This window comes from Heptranchias perlo, chromosome 4 (assembly GCF_035084215.1).
Source record: "Heptranchias perlo isolate sHepPer1 chromosome 4, sHepPer1.hap1, whole genome shotgun sequence".
NCBI lineage: Eukaryota > Metazoa > Chordata > Chondrichthyes > Hexanchiformes > Hexanchidae > Heptranchias > Heptranchias perlo.
In genome coordinates this window covers 63,188,386-63,210,224 of record NC_090328.1, presented here as the reverse complement: position 1 = coordinate 63,210,224, position 21,839 = coordinate 63,188,386, and the positions used below count along the sequence as shown (strand labels likewise).

General features: G+C 40.6%; 1 protein-coding gene across 2 annotated transcripts in view; it reads right to left on the bottom strand.

Annotated features, from left to right (window-relative positions):
- The window catches only part of srfbp1 (serum response factor binding protein 1), a 186,133-nt gene that overhangs the window by 123,590 nt on the left and 40,704 nt on the right, over positions 1–21,839 (bottom strand). For both annotated transcript variants that reach the window (XM_067983019.1, XM_067983020.1), the window contains exon 2: positions 905–993. In XM_067983019.1, the coding sequence (XP_067839120.1) occupies positions 905–993 (89 nt within the window). The remainder of the gene's footprint in view (positions 1–904; positions 994–21,839) is intronic.

Sequence of the window (21,839 nt, the reverse complement as noted above, 5' to 3'; positions counted from 1 at the left end):
AAACACCTAAACATCCATGTCCAAGTGTGCAGAAATTTTAAAAAGACCCTACTGCAACAATAAGATCAGAGTAAAATATTCTATTTCCAAGAACTGTAACACCAGTGTTTAACACTTCACCAAGACCCTTAAAACAGACAGCAGGCAATTTGGCCTTGATATTAACACCCCACCCACGATGGTCAGGAGAGGGTCAATAGGGTGGTTATAAATGAAAAAGAAGGAACGTGTTTCCATCCCACCACATACGTTGCCGTTCTTACGGTGGGTGGATTTCTAGGTGTCCAAGTGCCCCGCCGTGGAGAAGCGGAAAACTTCATTAACATATTCAAATCGGGATCCCACAATGCAATTGGGAGCCAGATTTAAATTTTACAGTTGTCAAGCAGGTTTCCTGGGGTCGGGAAATCCGGCAGTGAAAGGGAGGGGGAAGCTGCCGACTCCACAAGGTGTGCCTTGTACAGCACTCCTTGTGGGCCAGGAGGACCCTTTGGCCTCCCCTCTGCCGATCGCAGCCCCTCTCTTCCCTCGCTGCCATCTCTGACCTCCCCCAAGTCCCGATGGCTTCGATCTCTATGCCGCAATCACGGCCGTTGCCCCTCCCCCCAAACCCCAAACTCTGACCTTCCTCCCTACCGATTGCTGGGGACCGTCCCCAAGGGTCCCCGACTGCAGCCTCCTGACATCGGATCTCCCGTCCCGCAGCCGGTCAGGCTGTCAATTTGGCCGGCTGCCAGGCAGGAAACGGAAGATAAAAATGATGTGGTCCTGCCGTTAAATTCGGCAGGACCTCCACGTCCCTGGTCTTGCAGGGTTTTCCCTGCGCTACCGCACTCCCTCCCCACCTCCCCATAAATATCGGAGTCATTAAGTTTCAAATAAAAGGAAGACTTCAGATACCAACTTTTTTGCTTTTAGCTGGGCGATGTTTCTTGTTAGTTTCCGGATGATTAAAGCTCTTGCTTTCTTTACATCTTTTCTCAATTTAACAACCTAAAAATGAAAGATGATTTGGTTAATATTTTCAGTTTTATAATAGTTTGGAGAAGTTTGAAGAATGCAAACATGTCTGATTTTTTTTTCTGTCTGAACATTCACAATAGCTATTAAATGTAACAGCTTATACTTCAGTATCAAATAGTACATTACCAGGCCCAATTCCAAGAACCTTTCTAATGGCTAAAAAGAAACAGGCTTTGTAGGCATAAGCATGCCTATCCAGTTATGTTTTGAATGTTATTCTTGGATCTTCTATGACAAAATGCAGAACATAAGTCAAAAGTTATAATATTATTTTAAAAATTTATAAATTTGTTAAAATTACTGACAAATACTGTGTTAGAAATGCAAATTTTGCTCTAAAGTTTCAAACATAATGTGTGATGCTTCAAACATATTTTATTACAAAGATTCAGCCACTCAAAATGTTTTAGAGTAGTTAGGCCAAATCGACAAAATTGCCATTCAAGTGAAAGAACATTAAGCAAACTAAGCAACTTCATTTATTTCACACCACTAACCTTCAGTAACAACTTAGTCGACACTTTTTGCTGCTAAATGGCCCTCCCTTTGCACCATCATTGGTGCTGAGTCTTCCTGCTGCCTTGGTTCCAATCTGGAACTTCCTCCCCAAACCCATCCACCACTCTCTACCTTTAAAATCCACCTCAAAATTAACTTCTTTGACCAAGCTTTGCTCACCTAATTTCTTCCTTCCTGTTCCGATGTCAGTTTTCTTAAGCCTAGTTGTGAAGCAGCTCGGGATATTTCTTTATATTAAAAGGTGCTCTTTAATTGCAAGTTGTGTTTACGGTAGACCGTTCTTTACATTCTCAACATAATATACTCAGAGTAATGCAAGCACCTTTGCCTTAAATATCTGACGCCCATATACTCATAACCCTACTTCAAGTTTCATCCACCCAGCAGTAAAATGCATAATTCGTTAAAATCTTAAGTACTGTATGTAGGAAATTTTGCTGCACTGAACATTGTTTGTAGACATCTGTTTTGGCACACCCCACTTTAAACTCATTAAATATACAAGTAGTGTATTTCAACTAATCATATTTACTAAACTATCTGTTTCTATCTAGTCTTGCATCTGGTGTCAAAAATATGTATAGAGAGAAAGAACGGCAGTCCTGCGTTTTAGTTTTCTTCTAATCGTGAACTAAAAATTTAGCAACACCTGCCAACTCAAAAGCTTACCCTCACTGACAGCATGGGGGTGATTTTAAACCCCAAGAACGGGTGGGTGAGAGTTGAAAACAGTTGTTTTTTTGGGTCGCAACCGCAAAATTTTCGGACTTGGTATTCCCAGTGGGAAGCCTGTACTTTTACGCGCCGACTATAAACCCGGAAATAAGGCCGGCTTGTGGTCTTAACCCAAAAAACAACTATTTTCAACTCCCACCCGCCCCCAACCCACCCATTCTTGAGGTTTAAAATCACCCCCATATGTCTAGTTACTTCCCTTTCCTCTCCAAAGTCCTTGAACGTGTTGTTACTTCCCAAATCTGTTCCCATCTTTCCCACAACTCCATGTTTGAATCCCTTCAATCAGGTTTCCGCCCTGCCACAGTACTGAAACGGCCCTCATCGAAGTCACAAATGACATTCTATGTGACTGTGAAGGTGGTAAACTATCCCTCCTCATCCTTCTCCACCTGTCTGCGGCCTTTGACACGGTTGACCACACCATCCTCCAACGCCTCTCCATCGTCCAACTGGGTGGGACTACACTCATCTGGTTCCATTCTTATCTATCCGGTCATAGCCAGAGAATCACCTGCAATGGCTTTTCTTTCCGCTCCCGCTCTGTTACCTCTGGAGTCCCCCAAGGACCTATCCTTGGCCTTCTCCTTTTTCTCATCTACATAATGCCCCTTGGCAACATCATCCAAAAACACAATATCAGATTCCACGTGTAGGCTGACGACACCCGGCTCTACCTCACAACCACCTCCCTTGACCCCCCCCCACCACCCCACCTCACTGTCTCTGATTTGTCACAATCCAGTACTGGATGAGCAAAAATTTCCTTCAACTAAATATCGGGAAGACCGAAGCCATTGTCTTTGGTCCCCGCCACAAACTCCCGAGGCACCGACTCCAACCCTCTCCCTGACCACTGTCTGAGGCTGAACCAGACCATTCGCAACCTTGGCGTCCTATCTGACCCGGATATGAGCTCCAGACCACATATCTGCTCCATCACCAAGACTACCTACTTCCACCTCCGTAACATCGCCCGTCTCTGCCCCTGCCTCAAGCTCATCTGCTGCTGTTTCTATAAACTCAAGCTCATTCAAAACTCTGCTGCCCGTATCCTAATTAGCACCAAGTCCTGTTCTCCCATCACCCTGTGCTCGCTGACCTACATTGGCTCCCGGTGCAGGAACACCTCGATTTTAGAATTCCCATCCTTGTTTTCAAACTCCTCCATGGCCTCACCCCTCCCTATCACTGTAACCTCCTCCAGCCCATCAAACCTCAGAGATCTCTGCGCTCCTCCAATTCTTGCCTCTTGTGCATCCCTGATTTTAATCGCTCCACCATTGGCAACCGTGCCTTCAGCTGTCTAGATCCTAAGCTCTAGAATTCCCTCCCTAAACTTCTCCACCCCTCTATCCTCCTTTGAGACGCTCCTTAAAACCTACCTCTTTGACCAAGCTTGTAGTCACCTATCCTAATACTTCCTTATGTGGCTCGGTATCAAGTTTAATTTGAAAACGCTCCTGTGAAGCGCCTTGGGACGTTTTACTAACTTAAAGGTGCTAAATATATGCAAGTTGTTGTTGTTGTTGTTTAGAGCAATTAGACTTTGTATCTATAAATACTACAGTGGGTCCCTCATAACGTCGGAGGGGACAGGCCAATTGAAATATAGCTCCACCTTTGCAACAGAATTATCACATTTTACATTACTTGGTACGTGGTTGTTGGAGGCTAATCATCTCAGCTCCAGGCCATTACTGCAGGAGTTCCTCAGGGCAGTGTCCTAGGCCCAACCATCTTCAGCTGCTTCATCAATGACCTTCCCTCCATCATAACGTCAGAAATGGGGATGTTCGCTGATGATTGCACAGTGTTCAGTTCCATTCGCACCCCCCCTGATAATGAAGCAGTCTGTGCCGGCATGCAGCAAGACCCGGACAACATCCAGGCTTGGGCTGGTAAGTGGCAAGTGACATTCACACCAGACAATGACCATCTCCAACAAGAGAGAGTCTAACCACCTCCCCATGACAGTCAATGGCATTACCATCACCAAAGCTCCCTACCAGCAACATCCTGGGGGTCACCATTGACCAGAAACTTAACTGGATCAGCCACATAAATAATGTGGCTACAAGGGGTCAGAGGCTGGGTATTCTGTGGCGAGTGACTCACCTCCTGACTCCCCAAAGCCTTTCCACCATCTACAAGGCACAAGTCAGGAGTGTGATGGAATACTCTCCACTTGCCTGGATGAGTGCAGCTCCAACAACACTCAAGAAGCTCGACACCATCCAGGACAAAGCAGCCCGTTTGGTACCCCATCCAGCACCCTAAACATTCACTCCCTTCACCAACAGCATACCATGGCTGCAGTGTGTACCATCCACAGGATGCACTGCAGCAACTCGCCAAGGCTTCTTCAACAGCACCTCCCAAACCGTGACCTCTACCACCTAGAAGGACAAGGGCAGCAGGCACATGGGAATACCACCACCTGCACGTTCCCCTCCAAGTCATACACCATCCCGACTTGAAAACATATCGCCGCTCCTTCATTGTCGCTGGGTCAAAATCCTTGAACTCCCTATCTAACAGCACTGTGGGAGAACCCTCACCACACGGACTGCAGCGGTTCAAGGCAGCGGCTCACCTCCACCTTCTCAATGGCAATTAGGGATGGACAATAAATGCTGGCCTTGCCAGTGACACCCACATCCCACGATCAAAAAAAAAATTGGAAATAGCAGAAAGATCAAGGATAAATACATATATAAATATGCAGCATCAATTTTATTTTGCACATTAGGTTGCATAAGACTATGATGATGCCCAAAAGCACAAAAAGTCCTAAAGAAAGCAGTGTGGAGGCAACAATAGACAAATCAAAATTTCTGCTAATTTAGCTCCCTCGATGGCCAAGTTGATAAAGGCAGTAGAAGGTTCCAAAATCGACTTCTGGTGTGTGCTGAGTTAGCTTGATCTCAGTAGGGTGATATTTAGGGTTGGCCTTAGAGTTCCTGGTTCCTGAGGTAAAAGGCCAGTATCAAATCTACTCCCCACACCATCCTCCTATTTTATGAATTATGCACCTTTTACAGTAATTACTCGACAGAAAGTTACCCATCCTCAATTTAAAAAAAAAATCCGGCCTCCCTAATGACGCCAATACGTGGATATGCATTTTTTTTAAACTGCATTTTAAGCCAAGACAATAAGTAATGTCTACACTCAAAATATGGCTGAAAATTGTTAGTTTGCACCGTTCACTGAGTCCGTTGATAACCAGAAATTTTAAAAGAAAAATCTTTATCTAAGTTGTACACTGTTGTTGGCTCATGCAAAACGTGGTGCTGAACTACAAGGCTTCTGGACCAATATGCTTATCTCTAAAAATGCAAGTAATTTAGTGAGCTTGCCTGCCTGGAACACTCATTATGTTTACTGGGGCTTTCAAGTATCCTTTGATCATTTTCAGGAAGAACAATATTTCATCTCAAAAAACTAGTCTTGTTGTAAGAATCAGCAAGTCAGCACAGACCAGTAGTAAAACCTGGAACCTTCTTGGTCTATAAAACTTAACTGTATGTATACATTGATTTTACACTTTAGATTTACTAGAATGAATCCAGGGATGAGGGACTTTAGTTATGTGGATGGACTGGAGAAGCTGGGGTTGTTCTCCTTGAAACAGAGACAGTTGCGAGGAGATTTGATAGAGGTATTCAAAATCATGAAGCGTCTAGACAGAGTAGATAGAGAGAAACTGTTCCCATTGGCGGAAGGGTCAAGAACCAAGAGCCGCGTGGACTCGATGGGCCGAATGGCCTCCTTCCGTGTTGTAACCTATGATTCTATTTCTATGATTCCATGTTTCTCTTTTTAAAAAAATGTGTACAATGTCTATTTATTGATCACATAATTAGCTTTTATTACCCTTATCTCCCCATTATCCCTTCATGCCCATGATATTTGCTGTCAGTCAGAAAAAAGGGGTGAACCTTTTTGTAAATGCATATCCTCAATATATCCCTTATGTTGTGCTTAAGAAGATACAGATTTTTTTTTAAATTACACAATCCCTAATGATTCAGTAGATAATAATCAAGAAGATCATAAGTTCGGTCCCTGGTCTGTGCTGGGGGTGCTACAAAGTTTTTTTTGAGGGGAGTGGTGGGTGGGGAGGAGGGAAAGAGAAAGAGAACGAATGAAAGTGAAAAAAAGTTTCTGTTTCTGACCGCTTTCCAGATTACCATGCTGGAAAATGCACGTGTGGACATCATGAGAACATGTTTGGAACTGACCAAAATGATCCCTATGCCAATAGCCTGATACATTTACTTCATTTTTTATACTGAGAAACCAAGGCAAAGGGCTAACCCATATCACAGCAACGGTTGAAACGAATAAATCAGGAAGTTACAATTGGGGGACTGCCAATCAGGTTTTAAAAACCTGAAGATAATAGGAAGAGAAAAATACCGAGGTCGGTGTTAGGGGAAGAAGAGTTAGTAAAGAAATACATTTTGTAAATGTAGAATTCATTTTATACTAAGTCCCTAAAGTTAAAAGCCTGTAGAACTCTGCAGATAGTGCAGTCCTCACAGAGGTCACAAGCAGCTTGATCTAGAGGTTGGGTTACGCATCGATTACATTTAGATCTGTACTCTTTTTGCATGTCAACAGACTTGCGTATCTGTAGTGTAGTTGTGATAGTACTTTCTAAACCTTACTAACCCTATACAACAGCAGCGTCTGTTAGCCTTCGGGACCATGGACATCAGAAAGAAATGCTTTGGGTGACATGTTTAGAGAACCTGAAACTTCTTGATCAAGACTGGTACAAGCTGGTACAGTGTGTGTAAAAGTTATATAATGTATATGGATTAATAGTTAGAAAAGGGTACAAAAACAGCAAGATCATAGTCAGAAGTTAGAAGAAGAAACAGAAGGACGAGATCTAGAAAGTTGAGCTCAACGACTGTAACTTGTGATCTTCTACAGCAAAGCATCGCCGTGTGTTCCGGGGGTGTTGTCTATGTGAGCATGTTCATGTAAACCTTAATAAACTTACAAGTGTTTGACACCTGCATCTAATTTCCAGTACATGGACAAGGACTGTAGACCTGACTATCATCACAGTAGGTAAGGACTTCCACAATATTAAGATCCTGGAAAAAAATGAGTTTAAATGAAGGGAGAAGGATTGTGTGGGGTGGCTTTGTTGGAATTTGCTAGAGACGACAGGAATGTTCAGAAGTGCACTGAATAAAGCAGTTATTGACAGAATGAAGAATAGAAAAAGACAAGAACAGCTCAAGGGAGAGCAAAAGGTTGTGGACCAGAAACAAGAGATATTACCTGCCTAATATGGACTTGTTCCATCTCCAAATGAAATGCATCCTTCATATACTAACCACCCAAATCTACAGGAATGGATGGAAGAATCGTGTTGTGTGGAACGTGCAAGTCATTCAAAGGATGTAGACAACCCTACCAGGTAAGTTATCCATCTTTCCGCTTGATTCTATAACCTCCATACATCATGGGAACATACCACAGTAGCACAAATTTAGGAGGGGGAACCCTGCATGGTAGCTATTACATTAGCCATCAGGACAGATCTGTTAAAGGCATGATTATGCGTTTCAGTCAAATCGAGAAGTAAAGTTTAATAATTTTGGGGAGAATGGTTTATATGGCAGGCTTGCAAAGGCTCTCAATTGGAACTGGATTGAGAGATGTCCTGGAAGCAGAAGTGGAATGACTCTTAACTTGCTGCATGGGCTTCTGTGCGAGATGGCAGACCTTCCATTTGAGTGTGAACTGTGAGACAACTTAGTGTCTGCTGCTATGTTGTCTAACATAGCTAAATGTTGAATAAACAATTTTACCTCATGATCCAGACACCTATTTACCAGCAGGAGCTTACCAACCAGAATATAAGCATGTCCCCTTTGCTCGTTGATGTAGTAGACAGCGCAGTGTTGTCCGGCCACCACATTGTGGCTCTCTTTGTATTTATGGTCTTAGCTGTGCCTTTAGTTCCAATTGCTTGATGTGCCAGGTAGACTGCTCTATCATTTATTTGTCTCGAGCCCAGCTCCCTCTCAAATAGATGCTCCAATCTATCAGATATGTATCTGCTACAACTGTCAACTATGTCACAAGGAATTGAGTGGTCATTCTTTACTGATTGGGAAAGGAAAGCTCTGCAGGGAGACCATTAGCTGAGCAGAACCAACTGAAGTGGTCACGTATAAAATTAGGCAACAGGAACTACAAAAATGGCTATTGCCACCAGGGCTTGAATTCCTAAATAAATTGTTGCTAGGATCCACAACCCTTCTTGTACAAGAGATATCAGATCCCAGAGTACGGTAAACCGATCTGACGGCAGAAATAAGTCCTGCTTTGTAGTTCAAAGCAATAGCTTTGAGACCATTCGCTCTTAAATGGGTTAAAGCTAGGATTTCTCATAATAGATTGAATCCCTGCTCTTGGACAGTATGGAGTGTCTGCCATGTAGCTGTGCTGATAAACTAATCATCAACATATGGATATATACAGATGATGTATTCTGACCATGGATAGATATGTTATGAAAATCTGGGGTGCGGATAAGAGACAGAAGGGGAGTATATGACAGTATGGAAATATGCATTTTTAGTTCTATCACAGCTAATCAGTACTTTGGGCATACTGTGGTATTGTGACAATCTTAAATTTCTCCTATTTTAGCAATTAGTTTAAGGCTCTGTGGTCTAGTATTGGGAATATGCCCTGTCTTTTAGGCAACTAAAAAAATCTCATTAGGATGAGCAACTTCTTGGGCTCAGTAATGCTCAGGCTGTTCCAGGATTAGAAACTGATGACTTGCATATATAGGCACACCTTTGTGATTATGGTCCATAAGAATGTGACCATAAAGAAGTCCATGAAAACCACCGGAAATATCTATTAAGTATTTAACCTTGGGGTCAGGGAGTCTTGGAGCCACCACATACTGGCTCGCTTTGTATTATGGTCTTAAAGTGTTCCAGAGCTAGCTGTGCCTTTAGTTCCAATTGCTTGATGTCCCAGCTAGATCACGAACCTTTGGGTAACTCTAATATTAAATGCAGCTATGTATTTGGAGCTTTGGTTTAACAATGCAATCTCAGGCAATTTGGTCATAAGTCTCCCTCCCCCACGTCTACCCCCTCTTGCCAACCTGCATCTGAACTCTCTGAAGTTAGAAAATGAAGAGCAAGTGTACCTCATATCAAGTAAACAAAAATTCTCTCTGTGGATTTCTTAGTAGCCATCTTTAGAGATTCTTAAGCATGGTAATGGGTTTCAGTATGCGTCAGACACCTGGCTGGCCAAAATAACACGTCTGTGGATGGTCTCAGAGGGAGAAGCCCCAGTGAAAAAGATGTGAACTAGAATTGTACCCATGCTGGGGTGGTAGGCTGAGAGCAAATACTGAAGACACTTTTGAGTTATGATTTGGAAGCCCTCCTGTGTGTTTCAAAAAGAAACCCTCATGTTCAATGGCATTTTAAGCAACTTTGTCTGCAGGTGCACTGGAAGACGCAAAATGGGTAGCTAAGAACGCCAATGATAGCAGTCTATGCTCTTAAATCTAGGGCATTCACCGTTTCACAGTGATTCCTTGAAACAACAGGGATGAGTTCCTTATCTCATAAGAGACACTATGGGGTAATTTTCCCTTTCACCGCCTGGGTGGTAATCTGGAGGAGAGGTTCACCCGCGCATTGTAGAACCCACCCGATTTTCATCCCATTGACTTTTTGAGGCGGTGAAGGTGAAAATTATGTACTATTATGCCATCCATAGCATTGAGTATAATTGGTAGTACATCAATTGCATCTGGAGTGAGAAGACTTTCTATGCCATCAAACATAACATTTTGGTCCTTGACTGGGTAAATCGATTTCTTAAGTTCAAGTAGTATCCTGGAAAAATGATTGCCACCAAAATTCTACTTTAAAGCATAAAAATATCAAATTTTAAGACCATACATTTAAGAACATTTGAAATTTGCACAGCAATAAAATGAATTGTCTTTTTTCTACACAAAGTTTTGAAATGCTTGAAATTCCGATGGCTCAAGCATTGTTTGTATTATACAGTAATAGATTACAGTAAAAATACTAACCAAAAAATAGGAATGAAGCAGAATTCCATTACAAAGTCAAATGGAATGTTACAATATATGGGAATCTGAAAAGTTTCCTAGAACTTAATCCTTTACAGCTTAACCATATTTGTTTTCAGTGACCTTATATTTTCTGCCATACAAGGAAATAGTCCTGTTTGAATTTATAATCTATTTGGATCTGTCAACTCATCAATCAACACTTTCCAGCTATCAAAACATATTCATACAGAGCTTGTTTTTAAATCTATATAGTTGCACATTTTAAACAAATAATAATTGCAGCATGCTAATAAGACAAATAGTTGGACAATATTACTGATCTCACCATACAGTTACCATACTTTTTAGGCAAAGAAGAAATGACTCCTCAATAAGCATAGTTACTGCATGATGTAACATAGACCACTTACACAAACTACTGAAACTAAATAAAAACATACCAACTTCAGTAGCTTAACTATCACACTGTCTTTAGCTCTTCATAAATCAATTGTAAAATATCCTATTGCTGGTCAGTATTTCACATGTGGTTAAGAATGTGTTTGTATTTCAGGCTATTAGCATCAAAGGATCACTGTGAGCAAAGGAATGAGATGCTAGCTGTTCATTTAGCACAGGTTACAAAACATCCTCCTGGTAGCTCTTTGTAGAAAACTAACAGGAATGTGTTACAGCATCGAGGGTATTTAGTCCAGACTTCTCAGGAAGAAGCAGACAATTATCAGGAATATAGATAGTACAGACCATGCTAATTATAGAGAGGTAACAGTTGGAAAGTAGTCAAATCCACAGGAAAACACAATGCAGGTATAGCTAATTTTTTTTTACTAAGTCCCAACTTGTAACCCAAGTAATGTATTTTTATGGATCGGTGTACATATCAATAACACACAGTTTTTCCTAATGATATGAAACTTGAGGACCAATAACAGATTGCAAAGACAAAAGTCTACAGTCGCTTTACTAATTCACTGCACAGTTTCTACAATATATACTGTAGAATTTCTGTAGTTACTTCTATTGAAGACATTTTAAGATATAAAACTTGAGGACTAAAAACAAGCTAATCACAGCCTGTTATTAATCATCGACTTACATACCATACAATTGCTTTAATAGAAGTATTTCAGAATTGTTTTACATAAGAACATAAGAAATAGGAGCAGGAGTAGGCCAATCGGCCCCTCGAGCTATGATTAATGCACTTAAAAGCTGATAGGGGTAAATGGAATTGGGTCTTGCAGTACTAAGTGTTAGGGAAAGTTGAGGCTTTATATGAGCCACTGGCTCAAGTATTCAATGGCTCATTGAAATCTTGGTTGGTTCCTTTGGATTGAGGGGTGGTCCCATGAGGTCGCATTTTTTTTTAAGAAGGGGAAGAAATCAGAATATTTTTTATTATAGGCCCATTGAGTGTGATATTGGTTTAGGAATGCTGTTGGGAAGCATTGTATGGATGAGATTTATGATCACTTGGACCTCAATGAGCTAATGAATCATTTGGAGTGTTCAATGTTTATTAGGGATTCACAGAATGTCTTTAGGAAGTGTAGGTCCTGCTTCATGAATTTGATTGAACACTTTGAGGAAATGACCAGAATGGTGGATGAAGGTAGTTCCAGTGATGTTGCATACATTGACCTCCAAAAAGTATTCAATAAAGTTTGAGGTAAATCTGCACCACATACAATACTGCAACTAACCAATAAAGATTACCAATGTGCTGGAGGGAGGAACTTTGTTCAGGATCTGAGCAACATCTTGGATACTTTAGTTCTCATTTCACACAGACATTCCACAAAAGTTCCTTGCTAAATCATTTGCAAAATTATGACCAATCAGAATGATAAGTTGGTACTTTCCTCTCCTCAACCTCCCTATTATTTTCTTTTACATTTGTTAAACAGTATTTATTGGGTCGCTTCAGCGATTACTAAACACAGAATGCGTACACAGGCAGTTCTTGGCAAGCCTGTTTTTAAAAAGCACATCACCTGGCAAGAGGAAATCATTTATAAAGGTTGGCTCAAAAGTTGATGAAGCATGTTTAAGTTTATGGAAGGGACAAACAGAATATGGATAATCAATAAACAGAAGTACAGCATTATAATAGTGTCATAGATCAGTTTTTCTGAAATAGGTCACAAATAATTGCCAAAAGAGCACAGGTGCTGACTAACGACTCTTTAAAGTAGCCTTATGGCACCAATTTTCTTCATCACATCAACATATATGGGCACTGCCCATATTACCCATTAGAATTCTATGAAAGTTGTCCAAGTTGAGGAAGGAGTAACAGGAATACATAATAAAACATTTTAATTAACATCTGAATTAAAACCTATATATAGATGCTGTCTTGCTGATTTTGGCACATCAAATTTGCAGTTTCAGCAGCAGAAAGCAGACATAACTTTAAAAAGATAACATAATACAAAGATTTGGTACCAATGTTAATTTAACAAAAAGGGACCAAATTCTTTGAAGTAATACTACCCATAGCAACCCGACGGCTCAGTGGCTAAACTGCCCCACACATTATGGCAACGGACCATAGAAACCAGGAAGGTTCCAAGTTAGGTTCCTAGTTTGTTTTGGCTTTGCTGATCAGACAGCACTGCAGCACCAAGAAAGAAGATATATACTTTTTTAAAAAAAAAACAGTACCAAGCTGGTTAATTCCAATTAAAGAATTTACATTTACAGCCTTTCATGACTTCTGAACGTTATGTCTGCTTTCTGCTGCTGAAAGTGTGCAAATTTGATGTCCCAAAATCAGCAAGACAGCATCTATATATAAGTTTTAATTCAGATGTTAATTAAAATGTGGTGTCATTATGTATTCCTATTACTCCTTCCTCAACTTGGACAACTTTCATATACTGACAATGAAGTACTTTTGAAGTGCAGTCACTGCAATACAATGTAGATATAATAGGCAAATTAAAGCCTGCATGCAGCACTACATGCTCCACTTCTGCTGCTCTCTTATTGAACTACTCCACACGTTGTTTGCGGCCATTTTGAACAGAAGCTAAACAGGAGAGCAGCAAATATGTCACTTTCAGCATGAGTACATTTGCTGTGTTTGTTAAGTGCATAGGTACAGAAGGCAGACTCTACAGAACCCTCACCGTCCCCGGCATTAGATACCTACCAGACCGTCCCCGGCATTAGATACCTACCAGTGTGTCTCCACTGTTTCAGGGCCAATTCTATGGATAAGTTGAATCATCTCTTGACACCTGATCAGCAGAGGCATATAGCTTTAAAAATAACTATTTATGCTTCTGGTTTCTTCCAAGCCGCCATGGAGTATTGGATAGGAATTAGCTGACCTTGGTACAGCAAAGTATTAACAATGTCACCAAGGATCTGCTGAGGCATGCAACCTGCTATGTGCACAGCACTCATCTGCTTAGCAGAAATGCAGGCAGCAAGACTTGTTTGATATCAACAGTTTCTCAAGGCTGCAAGGCATCGATTGCACATCAGTGCCTACTTGGGCTCCATCAAGCCAACCAGTTCACCACAAAAAAAACAGAAAAAAAGCTATTACACAGTCAACATGCAGATAGTTTGTGATGTCAACATCAACATCCTATACATTAATGTCAAGGATCTGGGGAACTGCTATGACTCTTATTTATGGCGACAATCCAATATTCAGAATCTCTTCCACAGAGATGACAAGCTGGATAGATGGGTACTGGGTGATTCAGGTGTAACTACTTTTACCGTAGCTGATGACATCAATCGCTGTGGCATCCAATATGGCCGACAAGTGTGAAATAAGGCCTGTGCCAAAATCAGGGTGTTCACTGAGCAGTATATTGGGGTTTTGAAGTGAAGATTTCATTCTCTGAAATCACTTACGAGTGCCTTGGTGTGCACAGGCGTTGTGCAAAATAGTGATGGTATGCTGTATGCTGTATATTATATATAAGCTGTATAAGCTTTTTTCATCCCATCATTGCAATAACACTTCTGATCATCTCTCCTAATTCTTCAACTTCTGTTCAGTTCATTATCTACTTGAAGGCCCCTGAGACATTTTATTCAAGTGAAAAGGCGCTAAAAAAAGTCAGTACTGTAGAAGTGGTTTTTGAAGGGGGACCCAAAGATGTGGCTGTTGTGGATGAGGTTTTGTTGCCAAGCATCCGGTCGTAAGAGACACTTGCCATATTGTTCTGCTGACGCCACAATACCTCAGGCCCGGGAGTGTAATCCAAGATGCTGTCAAATGTGCTGCAGCCTGATGGCTGCCAGAATGAAAGAGAGACTGCTGCCTCTGTGCATAAACAACTCCGAGGGCCTTTCACTCAGTCCTGGCCAGGGATGCCTCTTCTTGCAAGGAAAAAGCTATCCAGACAGTGATTCAGAATTTCAGGACTGCACAGGAGGTTCACCAGTATAAGTGCAAATGTGACATCCTGTGATCTGCCCTGGATACACACCATGACCTTGTGCTGTGCTATCATCTTGCTCAAGAAGTGATGTGCTCATGTAGCTAGGACCAAAGGAGGTGCTCTGTGAAAGGGACTGCAAAAGTGACTGTGTGGGGTCAGTGGATATATAAGGCTCTTCCATGCCCCTGTGTCACATGCACTGGATACATCTCCAGCTTAAAATGGGGAAAAATAAACTGGTGATCCATAGCATTATTACTGATATAGAAGCAACCTTTACCAACACCTGACACCTTTCCTGCAAAAGCAGTTTGATAGCAAAGTTGCTTTTATACATGTAACACACATTATACTTGCCATATGCTTAGTTACAAATCTGCTGCTTTGGTTAAGCGGCCTTCAACTTCTCTCAAAGTTCAATTTTCCAATCTATAATTCTGCAGTAGCTGTATTGACATTTACAATTTAGCAACCCATGCCCAATTGTATCATTACATCAGCTATTTTTCTCCTTGGGAGGCATACTATATTTGTCAGCTATGGCTATGTAACAACATGTGACTTTTCTAAGTGCATTGACTACAATGTAAAAGGAATAGTTGTGAATGTTGTAAATGACAGCATTTAGCAGCAAAAGCAAACACTTTTTTAGCAGTGGGGGGTGGGGGGAGAAGAAACTTGGTAGAGTTCTTTGTATTATTGGCAAATTTAATTTTTAACATGGAACCTGAAATGTATATTTTTTTAAAATTAGATCTCTATCCCTCTCCCTTTTCTCTCAAAAGAACAACAGTATTTACTCAATGAAAGTGCTGACAACTGAGTAAATGTGGAACTTAGTGACAAACTGCTTCACCCTGTGTGAAATGCTATAGTCAATAGTGACTAACTGTTATAGAGCTCCTAGTTCTTGTTCAATCTTTTACCAAAATGCTTCTAAGTGGTACTGTTTAGCTGTGAACATCTTCCTGTGAACTTTCCTTGTGTGCAGTTAAAACATATGCAGTCTAAAATGATAGAGAAAACACTGCACTTTGCTGCTGTAATAGTGAATAATAAATATCACCCATTTCCTATCAAGTTATCATTTCACGGCTAATTTATACTGGAAGTCCTCGCCCCCTTTATCTGGAGCCCAATGCTCCTGTATTAGGAATGCTTGCATCTGCTGAGACAGGATAGGTCTGCATCAACAGCACAGTATTTGTTCTGGGCAGCAAGTGAGGCTTTGCTATGCGCACAGGAATCACTCTGCTATCTGAGATTCCTGCAGTAACTATATTTAGCAACAATTTAGTGTCACACAGAATAGTCTGCGGTATGTTCTGTTAAAAAAAAGTCGGGGTGAAAGGGTTGAAAAAAAAGTTTGTGCACTTTAAATACAGGTTGTTTTTTTTCTGTAATGGTTCTCACATCCCTCTCCCAAACCCAAGCTACAGTTTATTTGTAATTTTATAAATTATGCATGTTCAACATATATTTAGCTGAAAATATACCATTAGACTGCAATCTGATCATTTTGGCGGTCAGTAAATTGACCATGTCCATCAGAATATAAAATGCAAGGCATGTTGTTCAAACCCAACTGGTTGTAAAAAGTCTAAAATGTACAGTAGTATTGGCTTTGAGAATATCATAAAAGGTTACATTTATATGGCACGTTTCATGACCACTGAACATTCAAAGCACTTCACAGCCAATGAATTACTTCTGAAGTGTAGGGACTGTTGTTTTATAGGCAAATGCAGCAGCCAGTTTGAACACAAAGATCCCATGAACAGTAACAAACTGAATGACCAGTTAACCTTGTTTGATGGTATTGGTCGAGGGATGAACGTTGGCCAGAACACTGGGAGAGATCCCTGCTCTTCTTTAACAAAGTGCCATTGGATCTTTTACATCCAGTGAGCAGGCAGACAGGGCCTCAGATTAACATCTCATCCCAATGACAGCACCCCATCAATACAGCACTGAAGTATTAGCCTAAATTGTGTGCTCAAGTCCTAGAGTGGGGATTTGAAACCACAATATTCTGATTCAGAAGCAAAAGTGTTACAAACAGAACCAAGCTTACACTTAGCACAGGCTTTTCAAAAGAATTACAAAAGATCCTAACCAAGCAAAAGGATTAGCTGGTCAATCTAATTTCTACACCAATTCCTGACAAGGGAACCTCTGACTAAATAATTTTTGTAAGGAGTCGCACAACACCAGGTTATAGTCCAACAGCTTTATTTGAAATCACAAGCTATCGGAGCTTTGCTCCTTCGTCAGGTCAAGCTTGTGATTTCAAATAAAGCTGTTGGACTATAACCTGGTGTTGTGCGACTCCTTACGTTTGTCCACCCCAGTCCATCACCGGCATCTCCACATCACAAATAATTTTTGTTACTTTTGATTTATGACTAAAAAATGTGAATTTTTCACCATTAGATTTCTTCTTTTAAAAGATTTGCTGATGCTCATTTGAAACTGCAAGGACTTAAATTAAACCAGACATCAGCTTATCATTTAAAGTGTAAAGCAAACTGAAAGAATACTGATTACACTGTTCACGTGGAGTATGGTCGAAATTTAGCTCACCATGAAACTAATTGGACATCGTAATTAGTATCCATTTTGAAAGAAAAATGAACTTTTTAAGCCTAATTTCAGACAGCATGCAGCAATAAGAAACATAAATCACATCTGTGATCCCGCACATTTGATTTGCAAATATACAGGTTTTGTGAAAATGTTAACAATCTCATATATACTTTATGCATCACATGTGGAGGACTATAAATGAATTACAGTGTTTGTGTTACATGGCTAATTGTAGTTTTGATTGTAAATAAAAAATGAGACACAGTCGTTGGGCATGTGGTCTCAATACTCATATTTACATGGTGTATGCATGCATACTTGTAACTTTTGTGTGTAATTGTTGGTAAAATGGTAAGACAAAAAGCAGTGTGAGAGTGTATTTCGATCATTGTGTGCACTTTTCTTCCTTGGTTACTGCTTATTGGTTATCTGCTAAAATGATGTGCAATACAGGTGAAAACGCCAGACTTCAACACCATGGAAACACCAGCAACATTGTATAGAGAGGGGAGCTGTCATCGTGCTCAGCTCGATCAATCGGAATAATCGCTCCATGCCAGTAGAAGAAAGTAAACCCAACCTATAACGAGCAACTCCAACAAGGCACATCATGGCAAAGGTCAAGCAGCATCCAATCATATTCAGGACAGGGAGCCCGGGGGGGGGGGGGGGGGGGCGGTTCTGGAGCATCTTGTGTGAGTCAACAATCTCAGCAATCACTCTGCTGAAGTCAAAGACTGCTCGCAACTGCTGGTCAAAAACCTAGAAGTTGCACTAAGATTAGTTGTTATCTGATGAATTCATGCCAGAATTCCAAACTTCGGTGAAAGAAAAGGACTGCAAAGTTTCATACTGAATGGTAGTAGTTGTCTGTTATGTAAATATACACACAAAGTACATTTACCAGAAGTGTGTGCAAGGTGTTCTCTGCTAAAATTAGTGCATATGGCTAAAGTGGTGTCACCATAGCCACCCCTGTGCCTAGTCAGCAATTTCTATCAAACAACACTGATCTAAATTAGGGAATCCTGAACTAATGCTGCAAAATTTACATCAACATACTCTTTAAACCAGGTATGCAAATGCCAAGTTCTGTAACCAATTCCGCTGCAAAACACAATCTTTGGCAGAAACGTTGTTTAACTTCATCGCTTTAAAATGGCTTCAGTTAATTTATGGAACACTGCGGTTTTCCCAAGTAAATCTTTTAGAATTTTAATAAATATTTTCCAAACAGGTCAGCCTGGACAGCTTAAATCATTTAGCTGGCGCTAAATCATTCTTCAGCATAGCAGAATTACTTCGAGGAATTATGCTGCTAGCAGATGAATAGAACTACATGGATTTTAGATAAATCACGGAAAGTTCAGTTGAATCTGTACAATAGGTGCATCTTTGCCCACCAGCGCATGCACCAGAAACACTTACCTGGGGATGCCTTATATTAGTGAGAAAGCCATAAACAACAAATGGTGCATTGGTGCCAATAGTATTCCAGTCTTTAGAAAGGGTGTCTACTATGATATTACAGCAGTGAAGAAATCAAAATTGTAGCTGGCCAAAACATTTATGATACTGTATTGCAAGAGCTATTACAAGAGCAAACTGCTCTGTGTTAATTGCGAATTGGGGTGGGAAAGATTGAAACTAACATAGCTAACATAATTTGCTGATGGATTAAGACCTTCCAGTAATATTTTTAAAGCAAGCCAATTGAGTATATTTGTGAGGAATAGAAAGGAGTGTATTTACTGAGTAGCTTCCAGTGAACACTTCCACACACACTTCTAAAATACGCATATAAAATATACACCATCCTAAGTTCAATATACCTCCCCTCGCTAAAATTCACTAACATGCCTGCCCTCCTAACTGGACTGATACTCTGTGTGGTCACAATTTTGAAATATGGCTTACTGTGTATCCTGAGTTTTTAGCATTCCCTCTCCATTACTTATGATTTGATTCTCCCCTCACTTGTGCTGATACTGACACCCACTCTATAAACCAAAAGACTTGATGTATCCAGAAGCCACAAACCCTAAACAATGTTCCTATCATGAATGGAAATGGGTAGTGTGGTTTGAAGAAAGGTGAATAATTTAATTTTTTAGACTAAGTGAGCATTCAACTTTACACAAAGTTTCGTTGAATTCACTACCAACCTTAGCTTAATGGTATCACTCTTGCCGTAGGCGGATGTGGGTTCAAGCCCCACTCCAGGACTTGAGCACATAATTTTAGCTGGCACTTCAGAGCATTAATGAGGGAGCACTGCACTGTTGAAAGCATCACCTTTTAGATGAGACATTAAACAGAGGCCCAATCTGCCAGCTCAGATGAACGTAAAAGATCAGATCACATTATTTAAAGTGATGTCCCTCAACCAATACCACCAGTTAGCAGTTTCATTTATCTCACTGTCATTATGTAGGCTCAGCAAGATGCCACAAACAGCACTTCTAATACAATTTAATTGGTTGCAAACTACTGTATGACCCCCTAAAAGGTGTTAAGTAAATGGAAGTTCTCTTCTTTTTTCTATCTCACAGGAATTTAAAATTAGGTTTTTATGAGAATAGAGAACATGAGAAATGAGAGGGAAAAAAAGGAAAGAAAAAAGGTGCCTTTCATGACCTCAGGACATGCCAAAGCAAATAAAGAACTTTTGAAGTGTAGTCATTGTTGTAATGTAAGTAACGCAGCAGCCAATTTGCACACAGCAAAGTCCCACAGACAGCAATGTGATAATGTCCAGATAATCTGTTTTTAAGTGATGTTGGTTGAGGGATAAATATTGGCCAGGACTCTTCTTCGAATAGTGCCATGGGGTCTTTTACGTCCAAAGAGCGCCGGAGATCTCAGATTAACAGCTCATCCGAAAGATGGTACTTCCAACAGTGCAGAACTTGCTCGGCACCGCACTGGAGTGGCAGCCTAGATTTTGTGCTCAAGACTCTGGAGTGGGACTTTAACCCACAACCCACTGAGCCATGGCTAAAAAGTATAAGGAAAGCAAAGAGGGAGTATGAGGAAAGAATCTGAAAAAATATTAAAACGAATATTGAAGTATTCTACAAATAGATCAGTAAAAAGAGAATCGTTAAATGTGAAATGGGACCCTGAGACGAGAGAGCAGTGAGTTAGTAGAGGTTAAATGGAAATTGGCAGGAACTCCATCACCATCCCCTATAAAGCCTGGTCCAAGTTCGGCAGCGCCTTCAGCAAGTACGCCGAGGAGATGAAGGAGATCCAGGACAAACATCGGGACAAAAAGGAAAAAGCAGGAACTAAGTGTCACAAAACATATTTGAAAGTTCTTTATCTGAATGCACGTAGCATTCGTAACAAAATGGACGAGTTAACGGCACAAATAACTACGTATGGGTATGATCTTGTGGCCATTACAGAAACATGGCTGCAGGGTGACAACGACTGGGAATTAAATATGCCAGGGTATTTAACAATCAGGAAGGACAGGCAGGAAGGAAGGGGAGGTGGGGTGGCTATGTTAATAAAGGAAGGAATCACTGTAATACAGATAAATGATATTGGGACAAAGCATCAAGATAATGAAACAGTTTGGGTAGAGATAAGGAATAATAAGGGGAAAAAAACTAGTGGGCGTAGTATATAGGTCTCCTAATATTTGCAACTCTGCTGGAAGAAGTATTAATCAGGAAATAGTCGGGGCATGTAATAAGGGAACAGCTATAATTATGGGGGATTTTAACTATCATATTAACTGGACAAATCAAATTGGGCAGGGCAGCCTTGAGGAAGAGTTTATTGAGTGTATTGGGGATGGATTTCTTGAGCAGTATGTAACTGAACCTACAAGGGGGCAAGCAACCTTGGACCTGGTCCTGTGTAATGAGCCAGGATTAATTAATAATGTCCTAGTTAAGGATCCCCTTGGAATGAGTGACCATAACATGGTTACATTCCATATCCAATTAGAGGGTGAGAAGGTTGGTTCTCAAACAAGCGTACTGAGCTTGAATAAAGGAGACTATGATGGTATGAGAGCGGAATTGATCAAAGTGGACTGGAAAAATAGATTAAAGGGTAAGACGGTACATGAGCAGTGGTGTTCATTTAAGGAGTTATTTTACAACTTTCAAAACAAATATATTCCACTGAGGAAAAAAGGGTGTAAAAGAAATGACAGCCATCCGTGGCTAAGTAAAGAAATTAAGGATAGTATCCGACTAAAAACCAAGGACATATAAGGCAGCCAAACTTAGTGGGAGGATAGAAGATTGGGAAGTCTTCAAAAGACAGCAAAAAGTAACGAAAGGATTGATTAAGAAAGGGAAGATAGATTATGAAAATAAATTAGCAAAAAATATAAAAACAGATAGCAAGAGATTCTATAGTTATATAAAAAGAAAAAGGGTGACTAAGGCAAACGTAGGTCCCTTAGAGGATGAGACCGGGAAATTAATGGTGGGAAA